Below are 20791 nucleotides of genomic sequence, written 5' to 3'. Positions count from 1 at the left end.
TAATGACGATGAAGTGGGGACCACAACTGTTGATATTATTGAAATTGGTTCAGTGAAAGTGATTGCCGAAGAGCTTAGCGAAGGACCGATTGTCATTAGCAATAATCTAGTCAAATCTAAACATGTACCTACTGCCGTCCAAGTTGCTCCAAAGGCAAATGCTCATGAGGGGAGCAGCAGTAAGCCATGGTCTAAGTACCTACAGTTGAAATAGTGTCCCTCAGGCTTGTCTCATACAAAGAAGAGAAGATTGCAGTGGTTACGCAAGCAAGAATTGATGGAGCAACAAGCTAAAAGATTACGGGATGCTACTTTTAATGAGCTTAAACCGATGCAACCCGTGAAGCAAATAGGAGGCCAAAACAAAGTATTACAGCCGTACCAATATCAACTCTTACGCCAACTTCTACACTGACAACCACGCCTATACAAGATGACAAGGAAGATGAAGAACTGCTCGATTATGGTGATTCACTAGTGCATGCTAGTGATGCTTCACCAAACAAAGGTATGGATATCAATATGGTTTTCATGTTACCTTCGGAGTTTCATGCTATAGATGGAGGTGCAGTGGCTTAATTGGACTTGGAACCGAGAGAGGCTTTCTTGGAGAAGCCAAAGGAGACAGATTGTCACTTGAAACTGTTATATGTAAAGGGCCATATAAATGGGAAGCCGATTTCAAGAATGCTTGTTGATGGTGAAGTTGAGGTTAATTTGATGTCATACTGAATTTTCAAGAAGCTTGGCAGAAATGATATTGAATTAATGAAGACTAACTTGATGTTCAATGGATTTGAGAGTGATTCTAATGAGGCCAAAAGTATTATCTTTAGGGAGCTTACCATTAGAAGCAAGACAATACCCATTGCCTTCTTCATCATTGAGGTGCAAGGTAATTATAGCGTTATTCTTGAATGGGATTGGATTCATTCAAACGGTTGCGTTCCCTTTACTTTGCATCAGTTTTTTATTCAATGGGTAGATGACGATGTAGAAGTGGTGCATGCGGATACTTCAGCTTATGTTACTTTGGTTGATGCTTCAGCCAATTGGAGATATGGCAATGCCAAGTGCTTGTCAGGACTTGATCTTTTGGACTATGACTTTCTTAGTGTCTCTAAAGATGGTCTTGTACCCGTGGTCGTAAATCCGGTTTGTGCGAACCAGTTAAATGATGCAGTGTATCAATGAGTAGAGATAGGAATTTAGAATGGCTACAAAAGCGCATGGAACAATATCGTTTAGATAAGAACGATATTTGTGAAGCCATTGAGGACTTAGATGAGTTAGATAAGTTAGGTCAAGGCTTTTTATTGGCTGATCCGTTAGAAGAAGCTGATATAGGTGATGGTACTATACCGAGGTCGATATTTGTAAATAAAAATATAAAAGCCGATTACAAGGCTAGAGTAATCGAGTTGCTTAGAAAATACATTGATCGTTGAACTTCGCCTGCTGGTTCTGAAGACACAACCCTTTGAACCTCTTTACAAGACCCTTGTTGTGGTACCTTAAGTACAGGTTCACACCCAAGTGTCGTATGCACCACCTACTCTCCACATCAGGCCATGCAATAAAGTAGTTTGTGCTGTCATGCAGCACGTCCAACGTATACAAGAGGCTCTTGTTGCGGTGTGAGATGATGCAAACTCGTTCCCTATTGCCAACAACACGTGTCCTCACCAAGGTGAAACCACAGCCAACTATTATTGTTCTCACTCTCAACCATTGCAAACGCAAGAGGGATGATCTGATTGTTTGCATCCGCCGCTATCGCTGTCATAAGGTTACCATGGTACTTGCCGCTAAGAAATGTGGCATCCACACATACAACCAGCTTGCAATGTCTGAAAGCTTCGATGCATTGGGCAAAGGACCAGAAAAACCTCATGAGGTATCAGTCAGTGCTGTTGACCCATCCTCCAGCCTAATCGGCTCATTCGCCATGGCCCACTGAGTCCCTAGATTCGTCATGGCAATCTTCTGCAGGAGCCTCGGGGCATAGTTGTAAGACTCTTTGAAACTACAAACAACATCTTCAACACCTTCTTCTTCGCTCGTCACGCGGTGTGATAATTGATTAGCATACCCGTCTTAGTCTGCATCTCCTCCATAATGGATTTTGGCGACAAACATATGTTCATGCCAACAAGGGTGATGAGGAGTTAGGCTATGAACCTCGCATCAACGGCGTGGCTCACATTCCTAACAGTCTCTTCGCTGCATGTATGTAGGGTGTGTCTACTCAGAAAAAAATAGTTCTCGTATTTTGGCTTATGTGCTCGTATGAAGTAAGGACAATTCGGGTGCTTGATACACCTGACCTCATACTCCGTAGGGTTAGATCGGGCGCACTTGTGGTCCCTTCTTGTGATTACAGCATAGTTGCTGATAAAGTGGATGACCTCCTCCCTGTTTCGAAACTGTTGTCCCACCTGGATGTCGCTATTCTGGTATCCCCAGTTAGATAGGGTGTTATACTCAATGATGGTACAATCTAGCAGCCCAGCACCATGAAAGTACTAGATCGTCAACACTGGGTCATCGTTGTCAGCACCTTCTTCATCCCCGCTACCACCGGCTTCATCATCCATGCATCCTGCATCTACCTCAGTAGGGTCCACTTCAGGTCCCTCTATACCGGAACTGCCCTCCCCGACATGCCCTCCCTCCTCATCTTGCATCACATGATGGTCTGATCTTTCCATGCTAGTCACCGTTTCACCTTGCGCCAGTCGTAATACTATGTTTACGTACACCTCCATTTCAAAGTTCTTCTCCAATGCCTTGCATGAGTACAAAGCCCATGCGTTGTTCCTTCTCAAATCAAACAACGTATGAACAATGACCGAACTGTTTGGCACAAGTCGTGGTCGTACACCCTCTAGGGCAACATTATAGGACTACTGATTCACATGTAAAAGGCTCATAACATGTGATTTTAAGCTATCTAGATCAATAGGTAGCTCAACCGTACTCTCTATGTGCTGGCAGTTCTGAATTGATACGAGCCTCCCATGCAAAACAGCGGGACGTTCTCCGTAATAAATATGAATAGTCATAGCGTCTCTGCTAAACAAACGTAAAGGGGCAAATAACTACTTAGATATATATACGATAAACAGCTAATTATGCCCCATACATTAACCTAAGTGATAAAGATAATTAATCAAATTAGTTCTGTTAATTTGCTTCAAAGCTCCATTTTTTCTCTCCTGTTTCATAAATTCATGCCTATGGCGGGATCGTAACTCCTGTTATCATGCCTATGGCGGGATCATAATTGCTTTTGTGGTGGGTTCGTAACTCCGGTTACAATGCCTGTGGCAGGATCGTAACTCCGGTTATCATGCCTATCGTGGAATCATACTTGCGGTTACACTGTGGTAGATTTTGTTACAAGATCATAATTACTATTATGACATCACAAATGATGCAAATACTTTACGTACTCTAAATTATCAACTTAATACCATCTAACCAACGTATTCGAACGGAATAAACACTCTATTACTCTAATTACATTTACTAATCTAAATATTAATATAATCTATGTACTTACTATTACGGAAGATAGTCCTCTCTTCGCGCTGCTGCTTGGCCTGGCTGCTGCTGCTTCTCGCTGCTAAACGCCGAACACTGCTACTCCTCCTCTCTTTGCACTACTCCTACTCGCTGTGTTGCTGCTGCGCTTCTGCTCAGCTGCTACCGCCCTCCTGCTCGAGCCATTTTATAGGCAGCGGAGCATGAAAACCCGTCGGCCGAAGGAATAAAGCGAAAAGCACAAACGCGAAGAGTCGGCCGGTCGAATAAAGCGGAAAGGAATAAAGTCGAAAGCATAAAGCGACGTGATGTGACGTGACGTGACGGTCAAAAGCAGACAGGACGGCGTCCGAAAAAGGATTTTTCGGCACACCGTGCGTTGAATACGGCACTGTTACCCGTATTCGACACATCAGGTGATTTTCGGCACACGGTGTGCCGAATACAGGCAACCGCGTCGTATTTGGCACACGGTATACCGAAAATACCTTTTTCAATACACCGTGTACCAAAAATAAATTTTCGATACACTGTGTGCTAAATACAGATACTAAATTCGTAAATACAACTACATATTATCTATTTCGATAAATACGGTCATATATATTTCTAATTTTAGATTTTCCCCACAAGTACCCTGTCCGTGCTTATAAGCCGTGCACAAGGTGCTTATAAATCTCACCTCCTATCGCAAAAAAAAAAAAACATATACTGCAAGTTTGCCTTTCCTCTCGCGCAGTCTGCTAAACCGTGGCCGCCGCCGCCGCCGCCGCCGCCCGCCCGCCCGCGCCACCGGCCCATCGCTGCCTCAACCTCGCGCCGCACGACTCCCCCCGCTTCGTCAGCTACGAGCGCCATGGCGACATGGGGCGTCTCCATGGCCACGACCCGTGCAGCGGGAAAGGCGTGAGTAGCGCAGCCGCCGATGTGCACGACGAGGCAGGCAGCGGGGCTTCCCCAAGAACTCGAGGCACTCCGGTTCGACTCCCAGTCTAGATGAGCGAGGACTTGATGAGCTGCCGCCACCGCCGCCCCTCCTCGCCGTCATCGGTGGCCCCACCGGACGACGACGACCTCCTCTGGGAGATCCTCCTCCGCCTCTTTCCCCTGCCGTCCTCCCTCATCCGCGCCTCCGCAGTCTGCAAGCGCTGGCGCCGCCTCGTCTCCGACCCCGGCTTCCTCCGCCGCTTCCGCGCCCGTCACCGCACGCCTCCCCTGCTCGGCTTCTTCTCGGTCAGCGGCGGGTTCTCCTTCACTCCCACGCTGGACAAACCCGACCGCATCCCTGCCGCACGCCTGACCCTGCCGGCTCACTCCAACGACCGCTGCTGCTTCCTCGGCTGCCGGCACGGCCTCGCCCTCCATCTGAACCGAACGCGGCAAGTGGCCGTCGTCTGGAACCCCATTACGGGAAACCGACGCTGCGTGCCCTTTCCACCGGGGACCGGATTCGTCCTCAATGCCGCGGTGCTGCGCCCTACCGGCAACGACGATGGGCAATTGATCCCATTTAAATTAGTCTTGCTATGCAACAACTATGACCTTGGACCTACGTTTGCGCGCATCTACGGATCGGAGCCTGATAAGTGGGGCAATGTGATCGCAGCACCAGCACCTTGGATTCCTACGACTCGGCCCAGCATCCTGGTTGGGAATACGCTTTGCTGGTGGATTGGTGAAGGCGACATTCTTGGGCTTGATTTGGAAACACGGAGTCTCGCTTTGATCAACAAGCCGGCTGGCTTGACCTCCAAGTGCGCCTTTCAGATCTTGCGGACGGAGGATAATGGACTTGGCCTAGCCGTTTTGTCAGGACTGTGCATCCAGTTATGGAAGGCCAATTCTGACGGTGCTGTGACATGGGTTCTGCAGAAAACCATTGAACTCGACAAGCTCTTTTCGCCGGAACCGTTGGTGGGAAGAGTTGGGACAACGATACTGGGGTTTGCTGAGGATGCTAATGCCATTTTTCTATTGTGGGATGCTGGTGTCTTTATGATCGAACTAGAATCATTGAAGTTCAGAAAAGTTTCTGAAAGCACTAGGGGTTTTCCTTGTTATCCCTATGCAAGTTTCTTTACAGCGGGTAAGAGCTTGTTTTTAATTTGTAAGAGTATTAAAATCCAATTATTCTTGGTACTTTGTTGCTACAATATCGTTGATGTGCCCAAAGATAGACTAAGCATACTTTGTGACATTTTTTATACTACTAATGATTGTGCGAAAGATACCACAGAAATAGTAAATGCCATGTTACTGGTGCTGATCTTTTCAGTATGACCTGCGTAACAGTTAGAAATTTACAATAGATTGACTTGCTACAAAGTAAACTAGAAACATTTGACATGTGAACTATGTAAATCAGATTGGCACACTTGGAACCTTAAAGCTTGTTATGTTCTTTCATCCAACGCATGATTTTGAAACACAGTATTTATCTATGTCGGTCTCTGTTAATAATAAATCCATAATGGTGAACTGCATATTTTCATCTATCTTTGTTTATGGTAGGAACTGAGCCTGGCTCAGTTAGTTGTGAGTGTGGATGTACATCTAGACTACACAAGTTCGAGTCTTCTTCAGCGCAAATTTGAGTGCCTATTTTTTTAAAAATGGTTGTGTGCATCTTGGACGTCTTATTGGTGCAGAGATCGGGAGTTGTACATCCATTATCTAAAAAAGAAATCTTTGTTTATGGAATAAAGAGTGCAGAGGTCGGGAGTTGTACATGGCACTTTTGGCTAAGAGTATTTTCCATGAACAGTTAGCACTCTTTCACCTTCCAAGGCAAACTTTTGCAAATTACCTCATTTATATTTGCTCTATCTCTCCCACTCTATTGCCTCATTATTTGCACTTGTGCTATTGTTGGTGCAAGAATATGTCTTGCACGAACAAGTGCGGCGAGAGTACATTCACAGGAGTGTGCTCAAGTTTGGATAAGAAGTGGATCTTACAGAGATGTGAAATGTACAAGTATGTCCTTACAGAGATGGCGATGCAAATATAGTTATGTCGCCTGGGTCTAGGCGGAATGTACTTACTACTAATCAGAAGATATTTTCTATTGTGGTGATATAGTGGTGCGAGCGGCTGGGGCATGGTGCACAACCGGTCGCCTATTGCGATGCCGCACTACCAAGATGTCAGGATGGCCTCTACTTGCACTGGAGATGTTAGGGTCTCCATTTGTGTTGCATTAAATGCAGGTCACTTCCTTATCGGAGAAGGACAGATGGTGGGCCCTCTCTGGTTGATCTTTCTCCAAGATCAGACGTCCCCTCCCTCCGGGTTCCGGGGAGCCTACCCAGGCTCCGGGAACTGGGGCTCCAGGAGACGGGGCTCCAGGGGCGTCGAGGGCTCCGGGAGTGCTATGGCTCTGGGAGACTGGGGTTCTGGGAGGCTATGGCTCCGTGAGACTGGGGCTCCGGAGGCGTCGAGGGCTTCGGGAGATTGGAACTTCGGAAGACTGTGGCTCCGGGAGGCTATGGCTCCGTGAGACAGGGCTACAGGAGGCTGTGGCTTAGGGAGACGGGGCTTCGGGAGACTTGGGCTCTGGGAGACTGTGGCTCTGGGAGTGCTGAGGGTCTTTAGAGACGGCCCCCACCCTCCCCTTAAGGATGACTTCTTCTCCCACCTTGGGGATAGCAGCTGGAGGGGCCCACGGCCTCCGGAAGCCGGGCTTTTTTATGTGGATTTGAAACCCAAGGGTTCCAATGGAGCTCCTGGTGGCAACCTTTTAGTGATGCCTACGGGCTGGGGTATTTCCTCCCAACTGTACCTCATTCACTGGCCTGAGGTAAGGAGGGGTGAGCGGATGTAGAAGGAATTAACTCTAGCCCAGCCCCATAGTCTGAATATCTCATGTCGTAGCCTTTATCCATATAGGAGTCTTTCGGTGATAACCGTGAGCGACGATGTCGAAGCCTGATGGGGACCGCGGGGCTCGGTGGTGTAGGTGGCGCCGAAGCCGAAGACCGTTGTGATGCTGGTAGAGGCACCATGTTTAAGAGTCCGTGTGGAGGCCGGAATGAGCCCTTCAGCTTTTATGATGGTAAGTCTTCTTGCCACTTTGGCCATTGTAGCGGGGGTCGTGCGTGGAGACAAGATTTTTTCTTTGTCCTCGACGTAAGTACCAGTGGCGTGTGGAAACGGCAGTGTGTTTGACTGGGTCATGCGCAGTCTCACTTGGGGCCTTGTGCTCATGACTCTTGCTGAAAGGGGCTCGGCTCATGAACGCGATGAGACATGTGTGTGGGAACCCAGAGTGCCAACATAGGGTGTCGCCATGTGGACATGGGTTAGCCAGGGTGCGGTCACAAGCCCTTTAGTTAATGGTGGTGCGCCTAGTAGGGTCATACGCAATCTTGCTTGGGGCCCTGCGCCCACAATTCTTGCATGCGCCGAAAGGCATTCGTGTCATAAATGTGACGAGATGTGTGCGCAAAAGCCTGAGTGCCACCGCAGGATGGCGCCACGTGGCCGGGGATTAGCCGGGGTGTGGCCACGGGCCCCTCAGGGGAGTAATTGGAATTGCCGTGAAACGACACCTGTTGTGACTCCACTTTCTTCCTTAGGGGTGCTCAACCATTCGGTTTGGCTAAAAAAACAGGGGTTCATCCAGCTGATCTTTCGTGGCTTGAGTAAGGGATTGTTTCTCCTTGGTTTTCTAGAGTATGGCGTCTTCCCCCTCATCGTCAGAGATGTCGATGTTCTCGACGGCGAGGTCGCCTCTAGTGCCCGCGCCAGCCCCGCCTGTAGCGGCACCTCTGGGTGCAAGCGACCCCGCGGTCATGCTGGTGAGGTTGGCGTTGTTGCTTGCGGGGTTGGAGCCGGTGACCATTGTGCCACCCTCCTTGTAGAGGGGGCCACTGCCCATTGCTCCGTCTCGGTCACTGGTTCAAGCGGTTGCTCCAGTCAAGACAATCGTTATCTATGATGACGAAGAGGTCTACTGGGATTCTCTGGAGAGGGATATTGATTCGGAGGAGATGACGGAGGCGAAGGAGGCGGCCAAGGCGGAGAAGGAAAAGGTTGAGGAGGAGGGAAATAGAATCGCGGCGGAGCCTACTCCGTCCTCTTCCTCGTCCTCCGGCGGTTCAGGGATTGGCTATTGTATTAGTTTCCGTAGTGGTAGGTCGGAGATGAAGCGCATCCGTCAGGATATGCGCTGCTGTTAGGGCTGGTAGCATCCTTGATCGTCACCTTGTACTCTTTTCTCCCCTTGGTTTGCAAGGATTTGTTGTTTGCTTGTCAATGCCTCCTTGGTAACATCCTTTGGGTCTATTTTTCTTTTGTCAATTCCTCCTTTGTAAATATCTTTTGGATGTGCAAGTTATCAGTAATGAAGATAAATCTCTGGAATTGCTTAATGTTTTTCATGGATTGGAATGTGGGCGATCCTCCGAATAGGTGGTCCGACATGTTTTATGTGCCTTTGATTCCCCAAGCGGTGCCTTCCCTGACCTCTTCGCTCGCCGCAGTGTTTTGGCAACCGAAGCAACAAGCACTCTTTTCTATCCAAGGCTGGTACAGACTCTGTTCCAAATTTGTTCTAGATTTCTGACTCAAAGCAATCCATCTGGAGCCCGGTGGTGAAGTCGAGGAGTGGGTTGAGGGAGGCGGTCCGTGACCCCCTTGGTCTTTGGCCGTGGTGAGGCTCCGGAGGCAAGGCTATCCGGAGTCCCGCGACGGTTTGCCGGAAGTGAAGCCGACCAATGGGCCGAGTGAGGCAGTCTGCGACCCCTTTGGCCTTTTAGCCATGGCAAGGCTTTGGGGGTAAGGCCGCGACGGTTTGCCGAAGGTGGAGCCGACCACTGGGCTGAGGGAGGCTGTCTGCGACACCCTTGGCCCTTAAGCGTGGAGAGGCTTCGAAGGCTAGGCCATCCAGAGTCCCGCGATGGTTTTCCGGAGGTGAAGCCGACCACTGGGCCGAGGGAGGCTGTCTGCGACACTCTTGGCCTTTTTAGCCGTGGCGAGGCTTCGGAGGCGAGGCCATCCGGAGTCTCGCGGCGATTTGTTGGAGGTAAAGCCGACCACTGGGCTAAGGGAGGCTGTCTGCGACCCCCTTGACCCTTAGCTGTGGCAGGGCTTTGTAGGCGGGGCCATCCGGAGTCTCGCGGTGTTCACTGAAGAGGCTGTCATCCCGTCATAAAGATATGCTGGAGGGGGTCCACACCACTCCGGCATGTTGCAATGCCAGAAGGGATTTGCTCCTCTTCAAGCATGTAGCAATGCTGGAGAGGCTGTGTCACCCCGGCATAAAATTCTACCGTCTACTGTTTGAGTAGAGGGGAGACCTAAGCTGGGTCTGGTACCCTACTGTTATTGGCAACTAATCAATTGGTAGCATAAATCGTAACTAGGTTGAACGGCTATTCTTTAGCACGTACTGAACTAAGGCATGACTTACTACCCATTGCTGAACCGAGATGTAACCTTAGACTTAAGTTTTTGCACCTCTGGCATCGAGGCTTACACCGTCGACCAGCTGGAGATGTTTTTGCCTGCCGCATACTGGATGGTGTTTTCAGGTGAGGAAAAAACTGTTTAAGCTAAGTTTCATACTTTACTATTGAATAGTGATAAAGATTTGAGTAAAAGCTTCCTGCTGCTGGGCATAGGTGCGACCTCGGTCTTATAGTGTCTTGCTGCTGCCTATTAGTTATCGGTAGCAGCGGCTTTCTAATAGGCTAGGTTAGCTGTTCTCAAGGTATGCCAATTTTGTTATATAACCTAGCTGGATAAGCTATTGCTAGGTGACTATAAACAAGCGTACCTTTGCCAAAATGGAGCCTCCGCCGCAAGGCGATGGAACCTTCCCAGCCTAAAGGCGATGGAAGAGTTGGTTTCCTGTCCAGGGTTGTCTGTCGAAAGGTCTGGGCTACCCGGGAGTCCAGAATATTTGAAGCCCTATTACCGGAGCCCAACACTCCTTCGGGACAGCCAACCTCCCAAACGCCACAACCATCCGGCGAGGTCAGTCGGGTTTGCTTGTGCGTTTCAGTCCTTGTCACTGGGGAATTGCACTGTTGGTGGCAAAGCCAGAGGTGGCCCTGCGGGCCGAGTGGGGTTGTGTAAGATCTGCCCTCTGGCCTGGCGGCCCACTACAGCCTCACGACCCCTGGGTCGCCTGTTGCCAGCCTTTCCTCCTGCCAGGCGTCTCGTCCTCCTCCCGAGGTATTCGTCCCAGAAGGTTACGAGGGTCCGGTAGTGACCGGTATTGTGACCACGTCCGACCCCGTGCAAGATTCAATGGTATTCCTCCGGTAGTGTCGGAGCCTGTGGTTGGTGCCCCCGGTGCCTGCGAGATCTGCCCGCACCGGAGCCTGTGGTCCCCCTGAACTTCCTTCCACTCACGGGGGATGAGAAGGCTGCTGGGTGACCCAGCTCTCGGAGGACACCGGCTCGACGGAGGTGCCGGGGACGTCGTCATCGGAGGGATCTGGGGCTGGACCCAAGCATGGGTGCCCTTGGGCTCCAGCGCCCAGAACCACCGCAGGGCAGCTTGTTTTGCAACGGCCTCGGCCGCAACCTCCTGGGGTGCGGCGAGGTCCTCACCGCGCCACTATTGGAAAGCTTTTGCATCAGTTTGGGCTTCCATGCCAACCTAGCCTATCGGGTTGACGTTGGCCGAAGGGCTGCCGTTCTGATCAGCTGCAAAGCAGGAGGGGCACATAGAGTGCCCGGTCATAGCTACCATGCGTATTCTTGCATGGGTGTGGCGATAGAAGCAGCTACTTGCGCCAGCGCTTTAGTGGTCTTCGGTAGTGTCCTACCTCACCTTGTACTTCTACATTCACGTCCCCACGGACGGCGCGCTGTTGGTGGAAGAATATGTTTTGTATGAACAAGTACGGCGAGAGTACACTCACATGAGTGTGCTCAAGCTCGAAGAAGAAGTGGAGAGGGAGGAACACCAGATATGTGATGGTAAAGAAGGATGGGTCCCTCTGGCCTGAGGGCCAGGGGTTTGTATTCATAGCACTGGCAGGGTGTGAAATGTACAAGTATGTCCTTACAGAGATGGCGGTGCAAATATCGCTATGTCGCCTAGGTCCAGGCGGAATGTACTTACTCCTAATCAGAAGATATTTTCTACTATGGTGACACAGTGGTGCGAGCGGCTGGGGCATGGTGTACAACTGGTCACCTATGGTGGTGCCACACTACTAAGATGTCAGGATGCTCTCCACTTGCGCTAAAGATGTCAGAATATCCTCCACTTTGCGTAGCATTAAATGCGGGTCACTTTCTTGTCGTCGGAGGATAGCTGTTGGGCTCCCTCTGGTTGATCTTTCTCCAAGATTAGATGACCCTCCCTCCGGGATCTGAGGAGCCTGTCTAGGCTCTGGGAGATGGGGCTCTGGCGTGTATGTCACGTCCCGAAATCCGTAATTACGTGTTTAATATTAAAAATGTGTCATTTGAGTCATATTCGAATTTGGATCGCTTTCGATCGCCTGATTGGAATTTGAGCTGCAGTTATGTGATCAGATGCCCCTAAGCAATTAAATCGTGACATAAAAATTTCCCGAGTTTTTGGAACTTTAGCGCACCTCACTTTGGATTAATGAGGTGGGAGGAAAGAAAATTGGAGAAAGAATTGAATTAGAAGCAAAATCGGATTTTTTTCTCTAACTGGTGGGGCCCACATGAGGGAAATATCCCTCACTCTCTCTCTCAAAAGGGGCAGCAGCCCCTCTCTCTCTCCTCCATCACTCCCCACGTGCTCTCTCTCCCTCTCACTCTCTTTCTCAAGCTCTCCCTTTTCCCCCTTGGTTCCCGCTACTACACGTGCTCTCTCTCCCTCTCACTCTCACTCTCTCTCTCAAGCTCTCCCTTTCCCCCCTTGGTTCCGCCACTACAAGCGAAGCTGAGGTACGTGTGTTGTACCCACGCGACCACACGCTCGAGAGCTACTCATCCATCCATTTAGTTTTCGCCGTTTCGAAAGGTTCGAGCCGGTATTCACCGTTTTCTTCCCCCTAGGCACGCCCACCTTCCGGAAGCCGGATCCAGAGTTTGGAGCTTTCCGGCGGAGAAGTGATCCGCTAGAAAGTTCGCCAACGACGAGGTGAATATCCCGATACCCTCTTTCCGTATTTTCGTCGGTCGAATCGATCGGTATCTAGTTTTTCGCCACGGAACCCACTTTTCCAGTTATAGATCTACTTTATGGGTTCTACATGTTTGGGCCACGGATGTCGTCCAAACGTCCACGTGAAACGTTCACATACGTCCTAGAGTTATTTTAGTCCAAACCGTTTTCGAAGTTTTCGCCGAAATCTCCGTCGGCGGCCCCTCAAAAGTCTAGAGTTTTTAAAAGAGGTTCTGTCGTCGTGCCGGTGGTCTGACCGCCACCAGGCTAGTCTGACTGCTAGGGTCAGTTTGCCACTGAGTTGTGGCGGTCCAACCGCCACAAGGGGGTCAGTCTGACCGCCAAGGGCTGAAACCCACTGAGTGGGGGCGGTCTGACCGCCACAAGGGGCCGGTCTGACCGCTAGTACACAAAAGCTAGGGTGAGTTAGGGTTGCTTGTTTGGGGTTTCAAACTTCGGAACCCTAACACTTTAGTGATCTTTTGCACATGTAGTTGAACCTTGGCGCTCTACCACTGCTAGAACTCGCATTTTTTCATGCATTTACATTTGTTCGTATACTTATGCATTGCACACGTGTATGTCTTATATTGACCGCCGATCCGTCGATTCCGGAGGCCGAATGCGATCCCGTCACGTCGTATCTTTCTGATCCAGGGCAGCAAGGCAAGCATATATCATATTGCACCGTGTTCACTTGAAAGTCTAAAGTGTTATATATGCTTATGTATGTATGCATGTGTCGGGTACCCTTGGGTAGAACCTATGTCGTTGCATTCTTCTACCTTGATCACGAGTTCACGTGTGTTCCTTGAAGCCTAGAGGTGATGTCGATGTCTAAAGGTCTTCGCTATGGTTAGCAATGTTTAGTTATTTCGGTAGAAGTCGAATGACGGCGTTCTCCGTTGTTCGCGAGAATAGGAGCTACTACTGTTTACAATTACATGTTGTTGGTGATGGTATGAGTATGAGACAAGATGTGGGCGGTGTTAGGAGTGTTGTCTGCCTCGGTGGAAAGTCCAGGGGGGAGGTTGGGAGAGGAAACCCGAGCACCATAGACCGCTTGTATCGTTTAAGGTCACTTGCTGGGGTTGTTGGCTTTAGCACTTCCCTTACTCACCACATGCCAATCTAATGGTAAGGCAAGCCGAATACCTTCGCAGCTGTTGCTTTGTGAGCGTGAACATCGACGGTGTGAGCGAGCGGGCTTGTAAGCGGTACTAGTTTGCTCCAGGAGTAGTTCTAGTATTGCCGCGCCGAGCGATGCATGCCCCACACGGTTGGGGCTGGTTAGGAAAGGTTGTCACGAGTACCCCCTTGTGTGCACTTTAGCCGGTGGTACAAGCCAAATGGTCCTCGTGTCGTGTGGGTTCAGGAGTATCCCCTGCAGGGTGTATAAATAGTTTGAACTGTCGCGCTCTCGGTCATGAGCATGCTATTGTTTCATCTGCACCTAGTCGAAGAGTTCTCGTTGTGGTTTGTGGATGATGACATGAGGTTGATGGTTGGGCATGTTATGGTCTGGGTATGGTGGTTGGTGATTGGTGGTTCAAGTTGGCACTTGTTCATATTGATATACTTGTTGTTACATTTACATATGCTCAGTTGTTGGTTATGGCAGGGTAGTTTCATATAAGTTGGTTAAGTTAGTTGCTCACACCTATATCTATGATGCTTACCGCTTAATTAACTTAACCATATTTAAGTCTTGTTACCAGCTTAAATGCATGATCCTTGGAGTCGGAAATATGTATACCCATATTGTGTAAAACTTGCGAGTACCTTCGTACTCACGGTGCTGCCCTTAAGTTGATGCAGGTTCGCAGGTCGGCGAGGAAGAGGCGGTGTTCGGCTACTTTGTGCCTGCCGATCAGGGTGGCGGGCAGGAGTAGCACACTCTACTCCGAACTCAGTGTTTTGGTATGGAGCCTAAGGGCATATGGCTTCATATCCTTTTGTTGCATAGTTTTCTTCCGTTGCGTAGTGGTTGTTTCCTTTTTGCTATAAATTGTGGAAACAGCTGCATGTTTAAAGACTTGTAATATAATATTAATTACTCGCTCTTTCTTAAGTTTTGTTGTGATGTATATGTTGGAAAGGCATGTGTTCCGATCTTAGGTACAAAACACGTGCTGGGACTACCAGGACGACATTCTGATTAATCGTCGAGGTTGTGATTATGAAAAATGATCCGCCTGATGATTAATTTGAATACCGTTTAGACGGTTCCTCACAACGTATAGGGCTCCGGGAGTGCTGAGGGTCTTTAGAGACACGCCTCCGGGAGACGGGGCTTCGGGAGGTGGGACTCCAGGAGGCTATGGCTTCGGGGGTGTCGAGAGCTCCGGGAGACTGGGGCTCCAGGAGGGTTGTGGCTCCGGGACGCGGGGCTCCGTGAGACGGGGCTCCAGGGGACCAGGGCTCCGGGAGGCTGTGGCTCTGACAGATGGGCTTCGGGAGATTGTGGCTCCGGGTGATTGGGCTTCGGGAGACTGTGGCTCCGGGAGTGCTGAGGGTCTTTAGAGACGGCCCCCACCCTCCCCTTGAGGACGGCTTCTTCTCCCGCCTTGGGGATAGCAGCTGGAGGGGCCCACGGCCTCTGGAACCTGGGCTTTCTTTTGTGGATTTGAAAGCCAAGGGTTCCAACGGAGCTCCTGATGGTGACCTTTTAGCGATGTCTACGGGCTGGGGTATTTCTCCCCAACAGCTATTTTCAAAGGCATTTTTTTCAGGTTATTATCCAAAAGTGTAATTTCTTGCTATGCTTGAGTTGGTCAAATGCGTTGACTATTTGAGAACAAATGGAGTGCTATTCGATTAATGTTCTCTGGAAGAGTCTTTTGTCGTGTTTATTTTTACTGGATTAGAACTATGCAGTGCTTTGCTTTATCTTCTTTTACAATGGACAAATTATTGATATCGAAGCAGTTTTGTCAAGTTACTGTTACATATTTTTCTCAATTTGAGCATATTTTGATTTTGTCGATTTGGCATACCTGAAAGAAATTTCCTCCAGAATAATTTTAGATAGCCTCAGTTTCTCTTTTCAGTTATGTAATATGAACATACCCTTTATCACTAGGAGACTGATTATTATTGTTCTGTGTAATTTCCTTTACCTGGCAGTAGATGCAGCTTCAGTTATCGATTACTAACTGTGTTATGAAAACTTGTAATTTTCTCAAGTTAGGTGAATATATAAATTAGGTCGATCTAGTTATGGCAGATTTTCCATCTCTTATCGATCAGCTTTTCCTTATAATTTTCATTAGTTGATTGGGCTTCTTTGGCTTGTAGGCAGGGAAATCGCTGGTGGAGTTGACGGGGTTGAATTTTGGAACAATGCATGAGATGATTGTCCTGTTATATCTTGTAACGTGTATTGATGGTTTATTGGTGGTGCAAATATATCTTCTGCAATGAGTACATATTTTAAGAAGGGTGGGCCTGGCGCAGTGGTAGAGTCTCTCCACTTGTGTCCTGGAGGTTCTGTGTTCAAATAAGCCTCTTTGCAAAAAAAAAAAAAAAAGAAGGTAAGGCTGCTTAGAAATTCCCTTCCCCAGACCCCACAATATGTGGCAGCTTTAAGAACTGGGTATGGCCTTTTTAATGAGTACATACTTTTGCATGTTGTCATCTTAATTGTAAACACATATGCTCTAATATCTTAGGGATTCATCACCTATTTAGTAAATAGTAATTCATATCAATTTTTTTTCAGTGACAAACAGACTGCATAGAGTGTTTCTTATGTGATATAATGGCATCTGTGCAGCAACAAAACAACCTTTTGGTACATTCCTACTGAAATGAGAACCTAATTAAAATGATCATTAACTTCTTAACTGAGCATATGTGCATACACGTGGTGCTCCTAAATTATCCTGCAATCCTGCTCAATAATTAAGGAAAATACACATTTTATGGACAACAGAAGATGTCCAGACGGATGATGAGAGTCAAAACTGACAGCATTACAGGTGGTCCAAGCCCTTGTGCTCATCTCCCAGCAAATTCTTGTTCACCCATGGAGTAAATTCTAACAATTTAGGTTTTATGAAGCCAGCAAAACACATGCTAACCAGCATTTCTGATTGCCAGCTCAGCCTCTTCGACTCAAGTAATAACATATCAAGATAGAATTCCTGCTTTTGAACCAACAAAAAGAAATGTATCTTGGGAGGAGCTTCTGTTTTTCATGATTGTTTCATTCCATTTTCATGTAAGGAGGTCTCTCTGTCACTTGACAAAGAGGCAGTGCATAGTTTTGCTGAACCAGAGTTAGCTGTTCCAGCGGCTGGTCGTTGAGCATTCTCCTAAATAAGAAAGTTATTTGTCCTTGAAAAATCTGGTGAACAGTTTTGTCAGATGTAAGAGCTATCTGGTACAATTCAGGATATTTGAGAAACATCGACAGATCTTGGAGCCAGGAATCTTCCCAAAAGCAAACCTAAATACCCTCTTCAGCATCCCATTACATCTCTGATAAATAATTGGTCAGACAGAGACCTGGCATGTCACACTTAAAAAGCGGTCCATGTTTTAAGTGTGCTGTTCTTTTTTCTTAATGTTAGAAAATACAGTGAATGGTGAATATCAAAAAGAGAACTTCCATATCCTATGTTACCCTACTTCAGTTTCTATTAACAGTCTAATATTTGATACATGATAATAGAACTTCCAATTTGAGAAAATCAAATGGTTAGCATGTAAGACACCAAATTCCCAATCATGTATACATGGTGCATCTGTGCGTGAGTATTATTATTGTCTGGTTTTCGACATGCTATTAATCATTCTTCAAATTGCCAAAACCCAACATTATGCTTACAAAGTAGAAGCCAGATGTTCCTGCCCCTGTGCGGTGCCCCTCATGCTCAATAGAGTTTGTCTGTGTCAGTGTCTGAATATACAAGTACATTGCATATTGCTCGATAAGTGGCTCTGCCTTCAATTCTGATGGAGCTACTAAGTTGTTGCCATTTGTCCAAACCTTGCGAGAGGATCAACAATAGAAAATTGGAGCTATTCAAGTAAAAAACCATGGAGGTTGTTAATCATTGTTTTATGTTTTCCTTCTTTCCATGTTAGTTCTGTCTAATATATGGAGATTCTGTCATAAGTTCCAGAACTATGAAAGTAATTTTACTGTTTGAAATAGCTGAAAACCAATAACACGTTATCTTTGCTCTGGCCCATTGTGAAAATCGATTTGTTTGATGATTTGGTTTCCTTTACAGGTATCCAAATTTGCTTGGCCAGTTGTTAAGGTGAAGAAAAGTAGCAGAGTTTAGGTTTCTTTCTTGTGTACGGTGGCCTGTAGTGCACTGTTGTGCTCAATGTGGAATGTGCTATCTTGCACTGCTCAGCAGTGTAAAAATGTAGTTTGCTCAACTCAGTGGTGTATTGGAGTTATTTGCAGTGATGCAAGCAGTGGAGCTATCTGATCTCAGAAATTCAGATACTAATTCTTCTGCCGGCAGTGGTGCGGCCATGTTTTATGTAGCTTGCAAAGCTGCAAGTGTCTTCCATTGTTCGCTGAATCTGTATGGGCTAAGCCATATATGCCTGAATATTATCTGAATATCTGCAAGTTTCTTTGATGTATGGTTGATGTGTTAGAACAGAGACAGCTGACGATCTTAGTTTTCTTCCATGCTCAAAATAAGAGGAAGGTTATAACAGATTCATTCTTTTTCTTTTTGCTGGCAGTGGCAACCGCGGTTATTGTATCGGTGGGTCACTGTTGTGTCCCAGGTACGAGATACGAGATGCAAGTAGCAATTGAGGAGATTGGAGAGAGTTTAGACTGGGAGGAGCAAGGATTTTGAGAGGGCAGCAAGAGCAGGGGGCAGAGACGAGACTTACTCGGGGAGGAAGGCGAGTTCAGTTCCGTTCCGTTCGATGGATGCCGTTGACTTGCTGCTCTCTTTAATATATTGCTGACCATGGGCTTTCTTTGGGGCCATAGCGTGGTCTAATGGACTCGCTGGCCCATGGTGCCACCCATACGGCCCATGACACTGCATAGGCGTCACAGTCACTCTACAGCCAGGTCTGCACCATCTTCGTTTAGTGTTGCTCTATTCGGTGAAAAGAATGAGATTCACCTTTTTCTTCTTTCCTAGGATCTGATCCCCGTGCATTGGAGAAATGTTGGAATTGACTAATGAGTGATGGTTTCAGTTTTAGGTTGCTCAAGTCCCCATAGGATAGAATGCCAAGAATATGCATAGCGTGGCATCAACATGCCTGCTGCTCCTGCTTGCTCGACCTTAATGCAATGCACATGAGAGGATTTCAGGTTGCCTTCATGCACAATTTTAATCGCCTCTTTCATTTGTCCTTTTGTTCACTCCCATTGTGTGCTCCTTTTGGAGACATGAAAAAAAGACCAGGCATTCATCACCCACGACAATTAGCATCTGGCAAGCATGATACATGACCGTCTCCTCATCAGTGCCTTCAAGATCAGCTTAGCACTGTTAGTTTGCACAAAACGAGTTTGACCATCTCATCAAAGACATGAAACTAGGGAATCGTTCCTACTAGTTATCCTATAAGAGTATGTACATCCATCGGTACTAAGGAGAAATTAAAGGAGAGATAAATGAGTTATCATCAGTGCTAAAGGATGTAGGTACGAGTGCTAAGGCTAGAATGCATGACATCAACGTTAAAATTTGCTACTGATGCTAAAATTCATTTTAGTAACAAAATTAAATATTTTAAATCACTTTAGCACCTAGGAATAGGTGCTAAGGGGTATAATACAAGTAGTCAAGGAAGAGGTGAAACTATTTAACTACCCTTAGCGTCTAATAGTGGGCATACTAGCAAAAGGAAGTTTTGAGGATATGTATGTTACATATACATTATTCATCACATTTCTAGAATAACACATACATAAGATGAGACAATAGTGGACAACTACGTGACTTTGTGGGAGATCTTGGAAGAGGGCAAACCTTTCGATCACGCCTCTGCCAGGCGAACTTCTTCACCTTTGTGGGTGATTTTTGCGTCTTCATATGCGAATGTGTTTCCGTGTTGTGCATGTCTTTTTGGCATTTGTTGCTAAATGTTAGGCTATACATAAACGATCTCCAGAATCTCATACAGGTTTTAGTCATTGTTTCATGCCTACAGAACTTCTTTAAAGAATCTAGCTTGAAATTTATTTCATATCTGGAAATATCAGAACTATATGCCTTTCTCGAATAATATCAGCAACCATATATATACTCAAGACCTAATAAGGTGGTAAAAGCGCAACCCGACCGGCTCAATAGTCATTTCAGGCTTACTCACTGCATGCAGCTACTCTGAAGTGAACTTGGGTCTGGCCAGGCTCACATATTGTTATCATTTATTCTCCAACCTAACCTGGCCCGAGAAATGCTCATGAATCCCTCCAACTTTTAACACCCAATCACGCATCATCGCCTCTCGCCACTTCTGCCGGAGTTCAAGAACAACGGTGGGGAAGTCGTCCGCAACGGCGTGGTGCTGTGCAGTGTGCACTACTGGTGAGGAAGATGACGGCCACGTCCCCTAGAAATTGGTCTTGCTACGCACCAACGTTGACTACACGCTTGCGTTCACGTGCCTTCACAACAGCGACTACGGGGCTGTTAGTTGGATGCCCATCTGCCCGACCAGTTTTTTGGTCGTTGACTGCGCTCGACGTGTTTGGATGGGCGCCAACCGGAGATGGTTAAATGGACCACTCGGGTTGACTCAGTATGAGACTGGCTCGGTATGGCTTGAACGGTTCGGCTACTGTAACTGATCGTGCCGTGACTGCCCGTATACCTCCCCTTAGCCTACGGCATGGTTTGAACGATCCGACTACTGTAACGGGTCGTGCTGTATCGGCCTGTATGCCTCCTCTCAGCCCATGGCACAGTCCGTCAGTCACCGTGTCATGTCAGATCGATCCGTGCACGATTACGGTCCGACGGCATGATCGGTCCGATAGGCACGACAGGCACGAACGGTCCAACATCACACGGGTGGTCCGTCGGCAGAGCCGACCCGATAAAATAAAAAATAACTATAAAATTTAAAAAATATATAGAAAATAGATAAAAATATGATAAAAAATATAAAAATAGATAAAAATAGTTACAAAATTAAAAAATA

At 47.4% G+C, this 20791-nt stretch overlaps 1 protein-coding gene across 2 annotated transcripts; it reads left to right on the top strand.

Annotated features, from left to right (window-relative positions):
- The first annotated feature begins 4290 nt into the window (after positions 1-4290).
- LOC133903748 (uncharacterized) lies at positions 4291-16235 on the top strand. Of its 2 annotated transcripts, XM_062345207.1 has the most exons (3): positions 4291-5632; positions 14465-14566; positions 15944-16235. In XM_062345207.1, exons 1-2 carry the CDS (start codon positions 4543-4545, stop codon positions 14536-14538), a joined length of 1164 nt encoding a protein of 387 aa, XP_062201191.1. In that variant the 5' UTR covers positions 4291-4542; the 3' UTR covers positions 14539-14566; positions 15944-16235. The 2 variants fall into 2 exon arrangements, with proteins under 2 accessions (XP_062201191.1, XP_062201192.1); XM_062345208.1 differs by lacking the exon at positions 14465-14566.
- The last annotated feature ends 4556 nt before the right edge of the window (positions 16236-20791 follow it).

The sequence above is a fragment of the Phragmites australis genome, chromosome 21, assembly GCF_958298935.1.
Source record: "Phragmites australis chromosome 21, lpPhrAust1.1, whole genome shotgun sequence".
Classification (NCBI taxonomy): domain Eukaryota; kingdom Viridiplantae; phylum Streptophyta; class Magnoliopsida; order Poales; family Poaceae; genus Phragmites; species Phragmites australis.
Note: the sequence above shows the minus strand (reverse complement) of the source record. Positions and strands in the feature narration are given on the sequence as shown.

What these genes read in the sequence shown, in the direction of transcription:
- LOC133903748 (XM_062345207.1), top strand. Translation starts at nt 4,543, where the DNA reads ATGAGCGAGGACTTGATGAGCTGCCGCCACCGCCGCCCCTCCTCGCCG. An exon ending in TGCAAGTTTCTTTACAGCGG is followed by an intron (nt 5,633 to 14,464) that starts GTAAGAGCTTGT and finishes AAGTTGATGCAG; the next exon opens with GTTCGCAGGTCGGCGAGGAA.